Source organism: Tachysurus vachellii, chromosome 24 (genome assembly GCF_030014155.1).
Source record: "Tachysurus vachellii isolate PV-2020 chromosome 24, HZAU_Pvac_v1, whole genome shotgun sequence".
Classification (NCBI taxonomy): Eukaryota; Metazoa; Chordata; class Actinopteri; order Siluriformes; family Bagridae; genus Tachysurus; species Tachysurus vachellii.
The window spans coordinates 1,370,456-1,386,356 of record NC_083483.1 but is presented as its reverse complement, the minus strand read 5'-3'; the positions used below and the strand labels follow the sequence as shown (position 1 = coordinate 1,386,356).

At 37.7% G+C, this 15,901-nt stretch overlaps 1 protein-coding gene and 1 long non-coding RNA gene across 2 annotated transcripts in view; both read right to left on the bottom strand.

Moving 5' to 3' along the window:
* Window positions 1–1,556: 1,556 nt before the first annotated feature.
* Window positions 1,557–4,318, bottom strand: LOC132839348 (interferon-induced protein 44-like). Its single transcript, XM_060860279.1, has 6 exons — window positions 4,118–4,318; window positions 3,493–3,691; window positions 3,106–3,360; window positions 2,824–2,983; window positions 2,504–2,604; window positions 1,557–2,027 (listed from the first exon to the last, which is right to left on the bottom strand). The coding sequence occupies exons 1-6, from the start codon at window positions 4,126–4,128 to the stop codon at window positions 1,839–1,841; spliced, it is 915 nt and encodes a 304-aa protein (XP_060716262.1). The 5' UTR covers window positions 4,129–4,318; the 3' UTR covers window positions 1,557–1,838.
* A 136-nt stretch (window positions 4,319–4,454) lies between these two features.
* The window catches only part of LOC132839359 (uncharacterized), a 16,082-nt gene continuing 4,635 nt past the window's right edge, over window positions 4,455–15,901 (bottom strand). The window contains exons 2-3 of the long non-coding RNA XR_009647724.1: window positions 5,616–5,711; window positions 4,455–5,136 (exon numbers count right to left, since the gene is read on the bottom strand). This is a non-coding gene — a long non-coding RNA (uncharacterized LOC132839359). The remainder of the gene's footprint in view (window positions 5,137–5,615; window positions 5,712–15,901) is intronic.

The window sequence follows — 15,901 nt, the reverse complement described above, 5'->3', positions numbered from 1 at the left end:
TACTAATGTTCTACACCTGGCACTCATCAGCCTCCAGGCTATATAATCTCCGTTCCCCACCAAGCTCATTGTCCGTGTTATAGTTTAGGCTGATGAACATTGCTGGACTACTCAAACTACGTATGCTACGTGTTTAGTTGGTTTTCATAGTTTACGGGACTCTAGTTCTCTGAACTTTCTCTGGTCATAGCATTCACCAGGTTTTACTAAACCTGGAGCTTAGCTCTGGTTTGCCGTTTTCTGCATTTGCCCTTTGTTTCTTCATTAAACATCATGAATTGCACTTCAGTTTCCGGCACGTTCTTCCCGCTGACACATTTTCTCCTGGATTACATCTTTCATGCAAACCAGATTTAAAATAAGTTTGCCCAGTGACATTACATTACTTAAATATGACTTCAGTTTCAAAACACACAGAATAAAGATACTTACTTTAAACAATGAAGTTGACTGACGTTCAAAATGGTGCTATCGTTCCACGTGAGCTCCAACGTCCAAATATAAGATCGCATACGTTAACCACCAAACCAACTTGTGTGCTTGTAAACTTGCATGTGTATATCCAATCAAGTTAAAATTGAGTTGGTTAAACAATTTTTGAACCAACTTATTCCCACTTGTTAAGTCAACAAAGTTTTTTGTCCAGTTAACTAATAAAAAATATTTTAAACTTTTTGTAAATTAGATTTTTTACAGTGTAATAGTTTTACTTCACAACAAAACTTTCTTATAGTTGACCAATTCCAGTGTTGTGGATGTGACATTTTAAGTAAAAACCTGAAATGTAAATGATCAGAGAATATATTTATTATCATTTAACCGTTTGTTAATAGTTTGCTAAACCCTCTAATGATAGAATCTACACATCTGATATCAGTCTATTGTTTAATTTTAGATCTCTGTTTAAAATCATGAAATTATGGCTGGTTGACCGTTTCATATTAGCAGGGCTGTCAAGTGTCACGCATTGAGAGTGACAGTCACTCATTTGGGTTTTTTCTCACGCTCTCCCGCCACACATCGTATTTCTCACGCAGAAAAACTTTTTGACTATTTATCATATATTTAATATGCCGCAGTGTTGCCGCAATATGCCGCAATACAAAATGTATCTGTCTGCACCGCTTAGTCGAGCCTGACACTTATCAGCCAATCAAAAAAAAGAGGCTACACAATAGCCAATCAGAAAATAGCACTATCTGGGTAAGATTTAATGCAACAACCAATGAAAAAAAAAAAAACATTAATTAGCGAGGGTATTTTCGATGGTCAGTTTGAATAAAACCTCAAAACAAAACAATCATGAGCCTAAAAATGTTTGGGCTTGAGCCGAGCTGTTTTAAATGGGAGCAACATTACAAATGATAAAAGAGGCCAAAAAGTGGGGTGTTCACTGGGGGGTTGGAGATGCCTGTCTTCAAAACTTGAGAGCCGTGATATTATTGTTGGTGCACAACTATACTAACTGAAAAATACCCATTTCAGTTTCCTTAAAATTTCTGTTGCAGCATATAAATGCAGTAAAATACAGACCTCAATAGACAACTTAGAAAGGGTTTTGTTCTTTATCTAAGAGCTTAATTTTTTATTAATAAGATTAACATTTACATAGAATTCCTCACTTACATTTTAGGGTTGATTAAATCAGTAACTGTAACTAAAGTAAAATAATCGAATGTGCTCCATAAATACTGAAAACAGCATAACACTTATTGTAGCAATACATACTTGGTTCTCTTCTCCAATCAGCAGTAATCGTGTCTCCTACTGTGTTTTTTAAATGCTGTGTAAATCACTTTGGGTTACATTAATACACAGAGGCATTGTGATCTGAGTCCCTACTCAGTTTTTTCACCACATTTAAATGAATTTTCCTTCAACGAGTCACTAGCATTGTGCACAATCTGATCAAGTGCCTTGAGAATCAGAAGATCCATGTCATCATCTGTGTCTATCTCCTCATGGTAGTTCTTCACAGGGAAAATGTTATTCATAGGAATCCCCACCATATTACTACACACTTCCATCTGTAAAAATTAAAACACAGGTAAAATTGATAATGTAAGAGTGAACAGAGTAAGATAGATGTTCAGTTTCTCACTAATTATGCCAGACATGGACATAGTCATAGTTGAGGTATTTGCACTTAGGGAGGAACTAATACTGAGGAATCAGACCTGAGATTAAACTATGGACTTGCATGCATGGTAGAGTTTGATGAAGTGTCAGATGTCAGATGTGTGCAGTTCTGAGCAGGAACTTACATCCAGGTTTTATTACAGGACATTAGCTTCCCAGACCACATATGAAGGTGTGAAGACTAGACTGTTCACATGTACAAAGATGGTAAGGACACGTGCCCCTAAGGACTGTAATTGTCTGTAATTACAGTCAGTGTTGGTTCTTCTCAGGCAGATTAATACTTAGATGTTTTTAGCTTTTTTAGGTGGTGAAGAATTTGGAAAACTATGCAAAACTTTGGATTATATAACCAAATAATTACCTTCTCTTTGATCTTCTTGCTGGTGTAGATCTTCCTTAAGTCCTGTTGAACCAGTGGACATGCTACATCTGGTCTTGTCATGATGATTACCTGAGGCATATCTGGATGATATGATAAATCATTTACAAACAAATCCTACAGTATGAACAACTTTCAATACAAACTAATTAGTCAGTAATGTAAAAGTTAATTAAAGGTAGCTTTAACTTGCTTTTAATTGATGAAACATTATTACTATTATTGTGTTAAAGGTCTGTATTTCTTCCCTGAGATTTTGTCCTAACACAGAGAAGATTATCATCTGTAACAAACATTCTTACCCCGTTTGGTAGCAGCCTGACGGATTTTTTTCAGCTTATCAATGACCCCATCATTCATCATTGATATTTTGTCTGCAGCAATAATGTTGACCAGGCATGTGGTTTGATCCTCGACACTTGGGTTGCTTCTGTAGTTAATGTCAGTCACACATGCCTCAAACTGAATGTGAAGAGGGAAGAATAGATAGATAGATAGATAGATAGATAGATAGATAGATAGATAGATAGATATTATTCACATGTTAATATGTCATTGTTTGACTGCATGTAGATTTTACTTACATTGTGTCCTTCCTGAAGTAACCCGTTTATGGCTCTGATGATGTCGTCTGCTTTTGCACCAGACTCTCTGTCCTCAGCTTTTGCACCAGACTCTGTGTCCTCAGCTTTTGCACCAGACTCTGTGTCCTCAGCTTTTGCACCAGACTCTGTGTCCTCAGCTTTTGCACCAGACTTTCTGTTCTCAAGTCCCATGATATCATTAAAGACAAAAGGCAAACTGGAGCCATCTTCTGCTTCAATATAATGAGTTTTGTACTGTAAGACAAATTCAGACGTATCATTTACTTTGTGTTCCTTTAATTCCCTATTATCTGTTTTTTAGCTGCTGGTATCTCATTAAAATCTAATTATACCCGGAGTAGTATTTAAACTTTAGAAAATGCTTACATTCTTTGTGAAACTGGTACCTCCTGTCCTGTCAACAAGAGCCCCAGAGGTGATTCGTCCTTGGAAAGCATTATTGACTGAGTTTATAAAACTGGACTTTCCTGCTCCGACTTCACCAACAACCAGAATCCTGACAAACCGAGCACTTGTTCTCTTGGGCTTGAATGTCCTCAGTTTCTGTTCAATTTTGTCCTTTTCTCTGTTACAATCAGAAAGTCACAAACTTTCCCTTAAATAAATGATATAAAGCATGACACTGAGCATGCAGATAAGTTTGTGTACTAATGTAAAGTGTAATATGAGCTACAGAGGCTGTTCATTCATTACATAACCCAAGGAGAGTAAAGCAAATTATTGTGTTTATTTCTTATTCATCTATCTACAGGATAAAGAAAGAAATAAAGAAAGTAAGAAACATTTTTTAATAAACGGTATCAAATAAAGAAGATCAATCCTTTTGGTTTCTGAGCAAATGTATGTTGTAACAGGTTCTGTTCAGAAGTGAGGATACATATTAATTACAGTTTAGGGGTAGAATTAACACCATGGGAAAATTAAAGAGGGAAAATAGTCATTTCTCACTCAAGGCAATGAGATTTTCTTCTATATAATTAAAGAAACTTACCCCCAAGGCATTTTCCTCCATGGATGATCGAATTCTGAAGAACAGACAACCAAATTCAGTATTTACACAAACAGTGCAGTTGAACGTATGTGTTCAGTATTCAGAATGTCTACAGTCTTCTGGTTCTGCAGCAAACCTAATGTGATTTTTCTGTCTCCATCACTTCAACCAGTCACAATGAAATATTCATTTGTAGTGAATTTAAAACAGAAAACATGAATTTTAATGTAATGTTTTGTGATTACAGGTTTACTAAAAAAAAGGAATAAGTGGCCAGTAAAATTGAAGAAAAAAAACATACAACATAAATCAACAAAACATGATTATTTGCTTACAAGTTAATTGCTTACTAAATTAAAGAAGTTTATTAAATGATGCAGAGTGAATGTGATCAATTCACATATTAATGTAAACTGAGTACGGTGTGAAATGTTGGTGCTGATGGGAATTATAACTATTGTATAAAACAATCATGTTAGAATAGTGCAGCAGTAATTCAACAAGTTTATTTCAGTTTGTCAGACAATGAAATGGGCCAGAATCACATCTAACTGAGACCTACACCTGTAAACACTGAAAAATCCTGAGAAACTGAATACATTGTACATCTAGTTACATCTGAGTTCTGACCACAATTTCTGTCTTACCTTCTTGTTACGTCTGTAAAACTTAGCTGTGTAATTTGTTAAAAGTTCTACTGCATGCACACAATTAGAAAAGTTGCTTTAAACTGAAATTTCTGCTTTAAACTGAATTCTCATAACGTGAAAGTAGGAAGATTTTCCCCATTCTGAACATTGTTTCCACTTAGTCACTGTGAATCACACTGGCTCCAATTATGCCAAGAAACTTCTGTATGAATGTCTGAAAATAATTTTTAAATTTGTCTTACCAAGTTTGGGAGGTGAAGGTGGAGGTGAAAATGAAGGTGGACGTGAAAATGAAGGTGGACGTGAAAATGAAGGTGGACGTGGACGTGGAGGTGGTGCTGATTGTTCTTGTCCCATTTTATACAATTTCTTTTGAAAAATCATGATAAAAAAATGAAAAATCAAATTGAAATTCTGGATTATTAAAAATGAACTAAACATAAGAGCAGTGTATGTTTTTATTTCCTTGTTCTACACAGGTATACATCTCTACTTAAATTATAAATCTGAGAGCTCCCGTTGTTATAGAATTCATTATTGGACTGAAAATGTCTAAAGCCAATGTACAAAGACAATGAAATGCAGTTAGAATCTAACCATAAGTTTATAATTGTTACATTTTCTAATGGTATAAATGGTAAGTTGTATAAATTCTAATGAGTGAATATCACTATATTTGTTTCCCAGTTGCAAAATAATGATAGATGCAAACACATACACACATGTCCATATTTAATTAACTTCTGTTTAACATCGAAGAAAATTCTTAAAGCGTGACTGACATAATTAAAGATTAAAGATCATGTGAAGATCAGATAACAGTAAAACATGAACCCACATATACTCACAGTTTATGGCTGCTCAGATCTACTGTAGCTCTCCACAGTGCCAGTTATATAGCATCAGTTGGGGGCTTCTCCTCCTCCTCCTGGGCTATTCTCATTCTTTCAAATGGAGGCATTTCATGGAAATGGAAAGTGAAAATAAATTCACATGCTGTTCAAAGAAAATCAGTAGATGTTTGGTGAAATGATTAAGTTATTATTAATTAAGTTACTATTATTAACACTATTATGATTTTTCAGTATCTCCAGAATACTTTACCTTCTCTGTATATTGTGGAGTTTATATAGTCACACACACACACACACACACACACACCTGACACAGACTGAAGTGATTAAATCCTTAGAACGCACTGTCACTTCTATAAATATGAAATAATCATCTCCTTACAGAAAACATCACCATAGGAACAATTCTACACATTCATTATAAATTCAGTTGAACTCCAGTGTGGGTTTTGTGACTATTCTAGTTAATAACATATTAGAACAGGTGTGTTGATGTAAACCTGGGTTGTGGCTTGTAGTAGGAGCTACAGGTACAGAAAATGTAACATCACTTACACATGTGTTCACCACATTGAAAGTTGTTCACATCCTGCTAAGCAAACATCTGTAAATATTAATTTATTTATTGGTTTTATAAAATAATGCAAACAATTGCAAAAATGTTAACTGTGGTATGTGCTGAACTCAACTTCTTAAATACTTCTGTAAATGTGTAGGAAGTTTTAGGTAGATATTAAATAAAGAGAGAGATGTTTGAATGTTGATAATACTCCTTAAAAGATCATGAGTTACTGTAAACTGAAACTGAAAGTATTTTAGTCTGTCATCAGGATCTCAACCGTTATTTTTGCTCCTTTAAACTGTTAAACATGAACTTATTTGAACTTGCAACAGAGATGGAAATACAATCTGTAAATACATGAATTATATTTTCATCTTTGTTGCCACAGAGTTGGAATTGCCTTTTTTCTGTACTAAAGAAGAGTGTGTCCCAATACTTTTGTCCATATAGTGTAAGTACAAGTCATTGATTTTTTTTTTTTTGGCTCAAGGTCTGCATTTAAATTCCCACCAGTGGTATTCAGCTGGGATTTAAGGTTTTGCTATCTGCAGACCAGTCAAGTTCTTCCACACTGACTGAATCAGTCATTCATTCATTTTCTACTGCTTATCCGAACTACCTCCGGTCACGGGGAGCCTGTGCCTCAGGTGTCATCGGGCATCAAGGCAGGATACACCCTGGACGGAGTGCCAACCCATCACAGGGCACACACACACACTCTCATTCACACATGCAATCACACACTACGGACAATTTTCCAGAGATGCCAATCAACCTACCATGCATGTCTTTGGACCGGGGAGGAAACCGGAGTACCCGGAGGAAACCCCCGAGGCACAGGGAGAACATGCAAACTCCACACACACAAGGTGGAGGCGGGAATCGAATCCCCAACCCTGGAGGTGTAAGGCCCCATCTGAATCAGTCATTTCGTTTTAAATCTACCATTATGCACAGCGGCATTGCTATTTTAGAATAGAAAAGGGTCCTGTTCAAACGCTTGCTATACAATTAGAAGCACACAATTCCATCGAATATTATATGCGTAAACATTAAGATTTGTACTCATGGAAATTACTAAAGTAGTCAAATATGTTCATTAGAAGGGGGTGTCCCAATACTTTTGGCAACAAGGTGTATATCCAAGCAAATTTTTTTTGGGTGACCTATCTCAAACAATATAAAAATCTCTTTGTGGTCCAGCAGAATTCAATAAATTATGGGTTATAATTTTTAGGACTATTAGGACTACTTACTTTTTACTCCAGCACTTTAAAGGCATAACAAGTTTGCCTTTTTTCCCTTTTATTCTATAACAATTTTATATATATTTTATTTTTAATTATTTATTTTATTTTGATGACTGGAGTAGAACTATATCTGAGTCCAATTTTTGCAGTTCATGTTGACAGAAAATGTGTCGCTTGGCAGAATTGTAAAATAAATATTTTTCTGTAAAAATGAGTCTTTTTTATTGTTTGCAGTATGGTTTGCAATCTCTGTGTTGGATTTTTAATGTGAATGCCATACAGTAATTTGTGGAAGTTACTTAAGTCCTTAGCTTGGTCTCCATGGTCCTGGAGAAATGTTGTCTCATTTCACTGCAGTAGCTACACTTCCTGTGATTGTGAGTCATCAGGCTGTTTTATGCTCTAGTGTCTGTGCCTGTCCTCCGTATTTTCTGAGTCGTGGATTATCAGTGTTTTTGCCCTGTGTGGAATAGAACACTAGCATAGATTGTTGCTTATGAATGTTGCTGCTTCATGTCAACCGAGTTGTGGATTATCGTTTAGACTCGAATACTACATGATATCTAGTTTGTTGAATATTGTATTATGCACTTTTTCACCTGTGTGGATTATTACGTCCTGTGTGGATTATTACGTCCTGTGTGGATTATTGCCCAGGTTTGGATTATTGTTTGTGAACTCTTTTATTTCATGCTAACCTGTTTTGTGACATTTTGTTTGGCACTTTCACCTGTGTGTATCATACTATCCAGAACTCTGTCTTCTTGGATTGTATTGATTGCTCATCCTGCTCTTGTCCTGTGTTTGCAAAGACTGTTAGTAAACCCCCTTAACCTTACTCATGCCTGGCGTCCTGCATATGGGTCCCTTCATCTTGTCTGTCACTTTAAATGTGTATGAATACTAGATAGATAAATACAGCCACAGTTTAGTACTTTTGGGTCATTACCCTGTATGACACACACACATACACAGATGTTTGAATAATATTTTTTTGAAAGAGCACAATTTAATGTAAACTAAAAGTCAATGTATTTTAGATCATCATCAGGGGCCAGTTGTTCAAAGGTAAGCTGATCGGATTTTGGTTATCGGATTGGATCAAATCTTGAAAATGGGTTGTTCAAAAGGGAAAGAAGGATTCTGAAATCCGATTAGATTACAGAATCCAATCCTAGTTTTAATCTGGATCAAACCTTCAGTTTGTGTTGTTCAAAACTTGTCAGTAGGATTTGGATAACTTTGGTCCAAAAAACTGGATTATCCTGATCCCAACAGGGGGTAGGATTTCAAGGTGGATTCCAGGAGGAACATGTAGTAAAACTTTAAAATTGGTCAAATAATACATTTGTATCATTTAGTGTATACTTTTTAGTGTATAGGTTGCATTTATATTTTGCACTTGACTTGTGTAACCGTTGTAACAGTGATAAAGTAGATATAGTAGACATAGGCTACCAATTAAGCTATTCAGTATAGTAAAGTAAAAATAATGAAATATGAAAATCTCCCAAACAGATTTCAATAACAAACAAAAATAATATATTCCATTTTTCTGTCATTCATCACTGTATATTAATTTCAAAGAAACAATCAGAGATGAGCCTGTCAAAAATAATGTCTAACAATTGCATCCCTCACTATACGTCCAGTCAGTCCCTCATTCGGACAGAATGCCAGACATTGGTCTGGTTCTTCAACAGGCTCAGGTGCATCATAAACATCATCACAGAGAGGGACATTGTGCCTGGTAGCGATGTTGTGCAGGATGATACACGCTAGTATTATGTTGCATGCTTCCTGTGGTTCCACTCGCAAGTAGTTAAGGCATGCAAAGCGTCTCTTCAGAACTCCATTTAAACGCTCAGTTGCACATCTTGTTTTGCAATGAGCAGTGTTGAAGCATGCCTGCTCAGGTGTGGTTGCTGCAAGAAAAGGAGTCATCAGCCAGGGTAGGAGTGGATAGGCACCGTCTCCTAATATTATGCCATCTGGTCGGTTGGTTTGGAGCTCTCTGTATAAAGCACTCTCTCTCTCAGGATACGTCTATCATGAACAGACCCAGGCCACTTCATGACACAGTTTGTGACGATGAGCTCAGCATCGCCCACAAGTTGGATGTTGATGCTGCGCCTCCCCTTTCGGTTGATGTACTCCCAATCCCTCTCATGAAGTGCTTGGATATGCACATGAGTGCAGTCAATAACCCAAATAGTATTGGGCATGTTCCCCAAAAGAAAACACTTGTGCTTGGTCTGTTCAATCTGGACATCCTTTGGAAGTGAAACAAACTGATTGACCAGGTTGGCCAATGCAATTGACACAGCTTTCACTACATCACTCACAGTTGATTTGTCTACTCCTATATTGTCACCAACTACTTGGTAGAAAGTCCCATATGTATAGAAGCGCAGACCAATGGGGACCTGTTCTTTCACAGACAGACTGTGGCTCCTTCGGGTTCTCCATTGAAGTTTTGGCCTGACAAGGTCTGCAATGTACTTAATATCAGCATACAGTTCTTCAGTGGTGTATTGCTCCAGTGGTTGTGCACACTCAACATACACCCTTTGACGGTATCCTCTTCCACCAAAACGGTGGTAGTGATGGACAATACTTGCCATGTCAGTGCCTCTCTCTATGTCCTCTGAGAAAGGCTGAATATGAGATGGCTGTCAAATACCCACACACCAAATGTGCTGTGGCTTGTGTTCAGTTAAATCAATCATGCCCAAGGCCTATAAATACTATGTTCACTGCAACAGATGAGCTGTAACCATGGACTCAAAAGGACCTAATTTCACTGTTGCAGAAACCCATGCACTGCTGGAGAGTGTTAAGTGCCATTATGCCTCAATAGTAGGAAGCTCTGTTGTGGGTGGAATGGTGACTAACAAAACATTTGGGTTGAAATCACCCAGAATGTGAATGCAATGGGGTCTGGACAGAAGAGGACCTTGGAGCAAGTGAAATTTAGATGGAAGAATCTAAGGGCCAAAACAACAAAGGACCTTGCTGAAGCAAAAAACAGGCAACCCAAACGGGCAACAAACCTTTTAAGAAAGGTGAATACACAGATGTGGTTCTGGACATTATTGGAGTTGAGAACGCTAAAGCTCTGCACGGGATTCAAGGTGTTGTAGGGGATGGTGAGCCTACGATTGTAGAGGAAAGTGAGCCAGTTCCTCCTAATGCAGAGGAAACCTTGATTCTGGATCTCAACCCTATTATTGAAATACAACCTGGATTGAGACTGACATGTCAGACATTCTGCTAATAGTCTTACTTCATCACAAAAAAACTTTTCCAGTGATACATATTATAATGTGGGGGCACGGTGGTTTAGTGGTTAGCACGTTCGCCTCACACCTCCAGGGTCGGGGTTCGATTCCCGCCTCCGCCTTGTGTGTATGGAGTTTGTATGTTCTCCCCGTGCCTCGGGGGTTTCCTCCGGGTACTCCGGTTTCCTCCCCCGGTCCAAAGACATGCATGGTAGGTTGATTGGCATCTCTGGAAAATTGTCCCTAGTGTGTGATTGCGTGACTGAATGAGAGTGTGTGTGCCTTGCGATGGGTTGGCACTCTGTCCAGGGTGTATCCTGCCTTGATGCCCGATGACGCCTGAGATAGGCACAGGTTCCCCGTGACCCGAGGTAGTTCGGATAAGCGGTAGAAGATGAATGAACATATTATAATGTATTAGCTCTGAAAAATTAATCAAATCTTAAAGTTTTAATATTACTTCATAATTCTAACTTTACTTTATAATTCTAACTTTACTTTATAATTCTAACGTACTTCATAAAGATTCTTTCCACAAGCCATCAGACTCCTCAGTAACTGAACTGAACTGTACCAAACACAACACACACACACACACAACCAACTGTGTGAACTGCACTGACCTACACCAAACACAGTCTTCCAATATACACCATGTACACAGCACAACCATATAAAACTATTTACATGCTGTTTATGCACACTCTTGTTGCTCTTTGCACGTTTTCTTTTACATTTCAGTCGACTGCTGTTTTGCACAATACATTACAGAACCTCATGTAACTGCTGCTATAATACTAATGTTCATTCCAGTATGTCTGCACATGCAATACAGAACACACAGTATTTACACTGGTTTACACTCGTCCTGCACTGTCTTTTGTCCTGCACTGTCTTTTGTCCTGCACTGTCTTTTTGTCTTGTTAGGTTACACAGATACACATTATGTGTCTAGGACTAACTTACTAAGTCCTTAGCTCTGTCTTTGTGTTGTGTAGCTCCCTGATCCTGGAGGAACATTGTCTCATTTCACTGTGTACTGCAACAGCTATATACTGTATGGTTGTAATGACAATAAAAGCTTCTTGACTTGACTTGAAAGACAGAATATTCCATTACACTTGAGTCTGAGGACTGAGTTCACATGACTGAGACTGACATGTCAGATATTCTGATAATAGTCTTGCCGCATCACAACAAAACTTTACCAGTGATACATATTATAATGTATTAGCTCTGAAAAATTAATCAAATCTAACAGAGGTTTTTAATGTTATTTCATAATTCTAACTTTACTTTATAATTCTAACGTACTTCATAAAGACAGAATATTCCATTACACTTAGCATTTTAGCAATAATGCACTTTGTGTCACACTAATCTCACTGAGGCATTGAGATCTGAGACTTTACTGAGTTTTTTCACCAGATGTAAGTGATTGTTCCTTCAACACCTCAGCAGCGATGTGCAAAATCTGATCAAGTGCCTTGAGAATCAGAAGATCCATGTAATCTTCTGTGTCGATCTCCTCATGGTTCTTCACAGGGAAAATAGGAGTCTTTATGTTAAAATCTGGAATTTGTTTTTTTTTTAGTGAATAAATTTAACTAGAATGAACTTAATGTATTATGTAAGCAAACCAGCAAAGTTCTTCTTTAAACCTTTTACATGTTTATAGGAGAAGACAGTGAATAATGAACAATAATTCCCAATAAAGGGCTCTGTTCTTGGTCCACTTCTATTCATTCTGTACATTCAGCCGCTTGGTAACATCATTCGTCGACATGGTTTTAGCTATCATTGTTATGCTGATGATATTCAGTTATACACTAATTGTCAACCAGTTTCTGTTAATGTAAAATCCTCACTTTCCTCTTGTGTTAGCGAGTTAAAACTATGGCTACACTCAAATTTTCTTAGCCTGAATCTGGGTAAAACCGACATTCTGATAACTGGTCCTCCATCTCTAATAAAAAACAACTCTGTGGACTTTAGTCTTGATCTGGATGCTACTACGATTTTCCCCTCAGCTACCGTTAGAAATTTAGGTATCATATTCGACCCCTCACTATCCTTTGATGCCCGTATTCGCAGCCTCTCTAAAACGTCTTTTTTTCATCTACAATGCATTGTCAAACTGCTACCTTTTATCTGCAGAAATGATGCCGAAACATTAGTACATGGTCTGATTACGTCCCGTCTCGATTACTGCAATTCACTCTTCTCTGGTTTATCAGCTCACTCTATCTCACGTTTACAGTACATACAAAACTCGGCTGCCAGAATGTTAACCTCCAATAAAAAATCTGCCCACATCACCCCTATATTATTTGATCTTCACTGGCTGCCAGTCTCATCACACATAAAATATAAAATCATACTGCTCACTTATAAGGCACTAAATGCTCTTTCCCCCCCATCTTTCCGATCTTCTCTCATCCTATGTACCTTCACGATCACTTCGGTCTTCAAATTCTGAACTTCTTTGTATTCCTAGATACCGTTTATCCTCTGCGGGTGGCAGATCCTTTTCTGTCATTGCTCCAACACTATGGAACTCCCTACCCGTTGCACTCAGAACCATCACCACTTTGTCTGAATTTAAATCAAGGCTTAAGACCTTTTCAACCTTCACTACCAGTAAATGGATATATATTAGGAGTCCTTAATTTTTCTGAAATGTGGTGTATGTACTGTGTACTATGTAGAGTCCTATCTCTTGTACTGTATGTTTTTGTGTTTAATCCTGTCTTCTGTTATTATCTCATGCAGCTGCACGTGATCTTTCGTTCTGGGCAAATGTCCGACGTATATGTATGTATATGTATGAACCTTCGTCCTGGGCAAATGTCCGACGTATATGTATGTATATGTATGAACCTTCGTCCTGGGCAAATGTCCGACGTATATGTATGTATATGTATGAACCTTCGTCCTGGGCAAATGTCCGACGTATATGTATGTATATGTATGAACCTTCGTCCTGGGCTAATGCCCGACGTATATGTATGTTACCTTGTAAAGCGTCCTTGAGCTTGTGAAAGGCGCTATATAAATTAAACATATTATTATTATTATTATTATTATTAATAATGTTGATCCCATATTGTTAAATCAAAGTGATAATTATGTAGGGAATTATATTATCTATCACCACCTTTCCTTTTATTCCTTTCCTAGATATACTGTATGAGAAGTGCATTCCACCACCTCGGTGCAGAACAGACTAATTTAAATTAATGAATGAATGAATTAATTGATTGAGTAATTGATTAACTGATTAATTTATTTATTAATTTATTAATTTATTTATTTAACATGTGTGAGGTCAGAGCTCACACCAGCACCTATAAACAGCAGAATATTGCTCTTTGCCCACCAACAGGCCAGGTGCTGAGGTACCTGTGCACCACTTCAGCACCAGGCTGAGTGAGCAGAGACCGAGCAACCAATCAGAGTGGTGGATTCCTGGGTCTATGGAGATCAAATACTCCACATGGTTTCCAGGAATACTGAGTGTGTGCTGCTTTCTCAGCTACTCTTTTACTGCATAATACTGCTCTTGTATTATTATAAAGACATTAGTACCTACAGCCTACTGTTTATACACTACACTGTATACAGTATTTTACTCTATTAAAATACTCCATATACTCAAATATTAAGTATTTCTATACTACAAACAGTTTGATTCAGTTTTTTCTTATATTTAAGATTTTTCATCAAGTCCACTGATAATGAGTGTATGTGTGTGTTCTAAGAGGCTCTGACAAATACAGTGACTGAATATATGCACTGCCACTTGTGCTCCTGTTCTGTATGCTCTCAGAGACAGAAGCAGGCTTGTTGCTCGCTGGCTTGAGTAGTTCAGAAACTGGGATTTTACAGGACAGTTTACACAGAAAAACAAACAAATCATCCATTAAGCAGCAGTTCTGAGGGCAGAAAGAGCTTAATGACAGGAAAAGGAACAGGAAAAAGGCCAGACTGGTTCGAGCCAACAGGAAAACTTATGTAACAGCTGATAATGTAGAAATACAGAAGCAGTACAGTCACACACACAACACACTGCATTACAAGCTAACAATGTGTATCATGTTCTAGGCAGATAAATATTTGTTTATTACCCTGTTGTAACCCTTTTCTTTCTGTACCACACACACACACGCACACAAGCACACACACACGCGCACACACGCACACACACACACACACACACACACACACACACACACACACACAACACACTACATTACAGGCTAAAAATGTGTATCATGCTCTAGGCAGATAAACATTTACTTATTACCCTGTTGTAACCTTTTCTTTCTGTACCACACACACACACGCACAAGACGACACACACACACGTTCGCGCACGCACACACACGCACACGCGCGCGCACACGCGCACGCACAGACACACGCGCACAAGCACACACACACACACACAAACACGCACACACACACTCTGATAACTCTTCTTGAAAGAGCGTGATTTACTGGAAACTGAAACTGAAAGTATTTTGTTGATCAGATATAGAACAAAAAAACGTTAGGGGTTTTTTACACCTGGTCACGTCATGCGTTTTCTGTGATCCGATAGCTGGAAACGTGCGTACGGCAGTTTTCGCGCAAAGGTTGTGATCTATAAAAAAACAAACTTGACTGGAGAATGTGCGCACCTTTGAGCAAACTTTGAGACGTGCGTACGCACATTCTAGAGACAAAGGGAATTGGCGACACAGATGGTGAGGTCGTGAACTGAAGTTAGATCGTAGAAAATATATGTGAGAAGAACGATTATAAGAATTAATGGCATTTAATTTTCACTCCATTTCATACGTTATATCCACATTATCATGAAGATTAAATCCAACAGTGTTATTTGTGCCGATTGTTTTAGGCTATATACATCTAGTAAAACCCAAACGTAATTCAAAATGTATTAAAAATAATAATAATAAATATAGCTGCAAGCAGCGATACCGGGGTCAAGCCAATCAGATGCGCTCAGAACATGTCGCTGATGAACCATACCAAGTTTCGTAGCGATATGGCATTGCATTAGTAAAATACTGAACTTAACGTGAAAATTCAAAATGGCCGTCCGAAAACCGTTTGGTATCGTTTGACTCAGCATGCCTCAAGGAGTCTAACAACACCTCCTTCATGATTTTAGACTCAAGT

What these genes read in the sequence shown, in the direction of transcription:
- LOC132839348 (XM_060860279.1), bottom strand. An exon ending in GTACCAGTTTCACAAAGAAT is followed by an intron (nt 3,361 to 3,492) that starts GTAAGCATTTTC and finishes TTTGTCTTACAG; the next exon opens with TACAAAACTCATTATATTGA. An exon ending in TCAGGCTGCTACCAAACGGG is followed by an intron (nt 2,605 to 2,823) that starts GTAAGAATGTTT and finishes CATATCATCCAG; the next exon opens with ATATGCCTCAGGTAATCATC.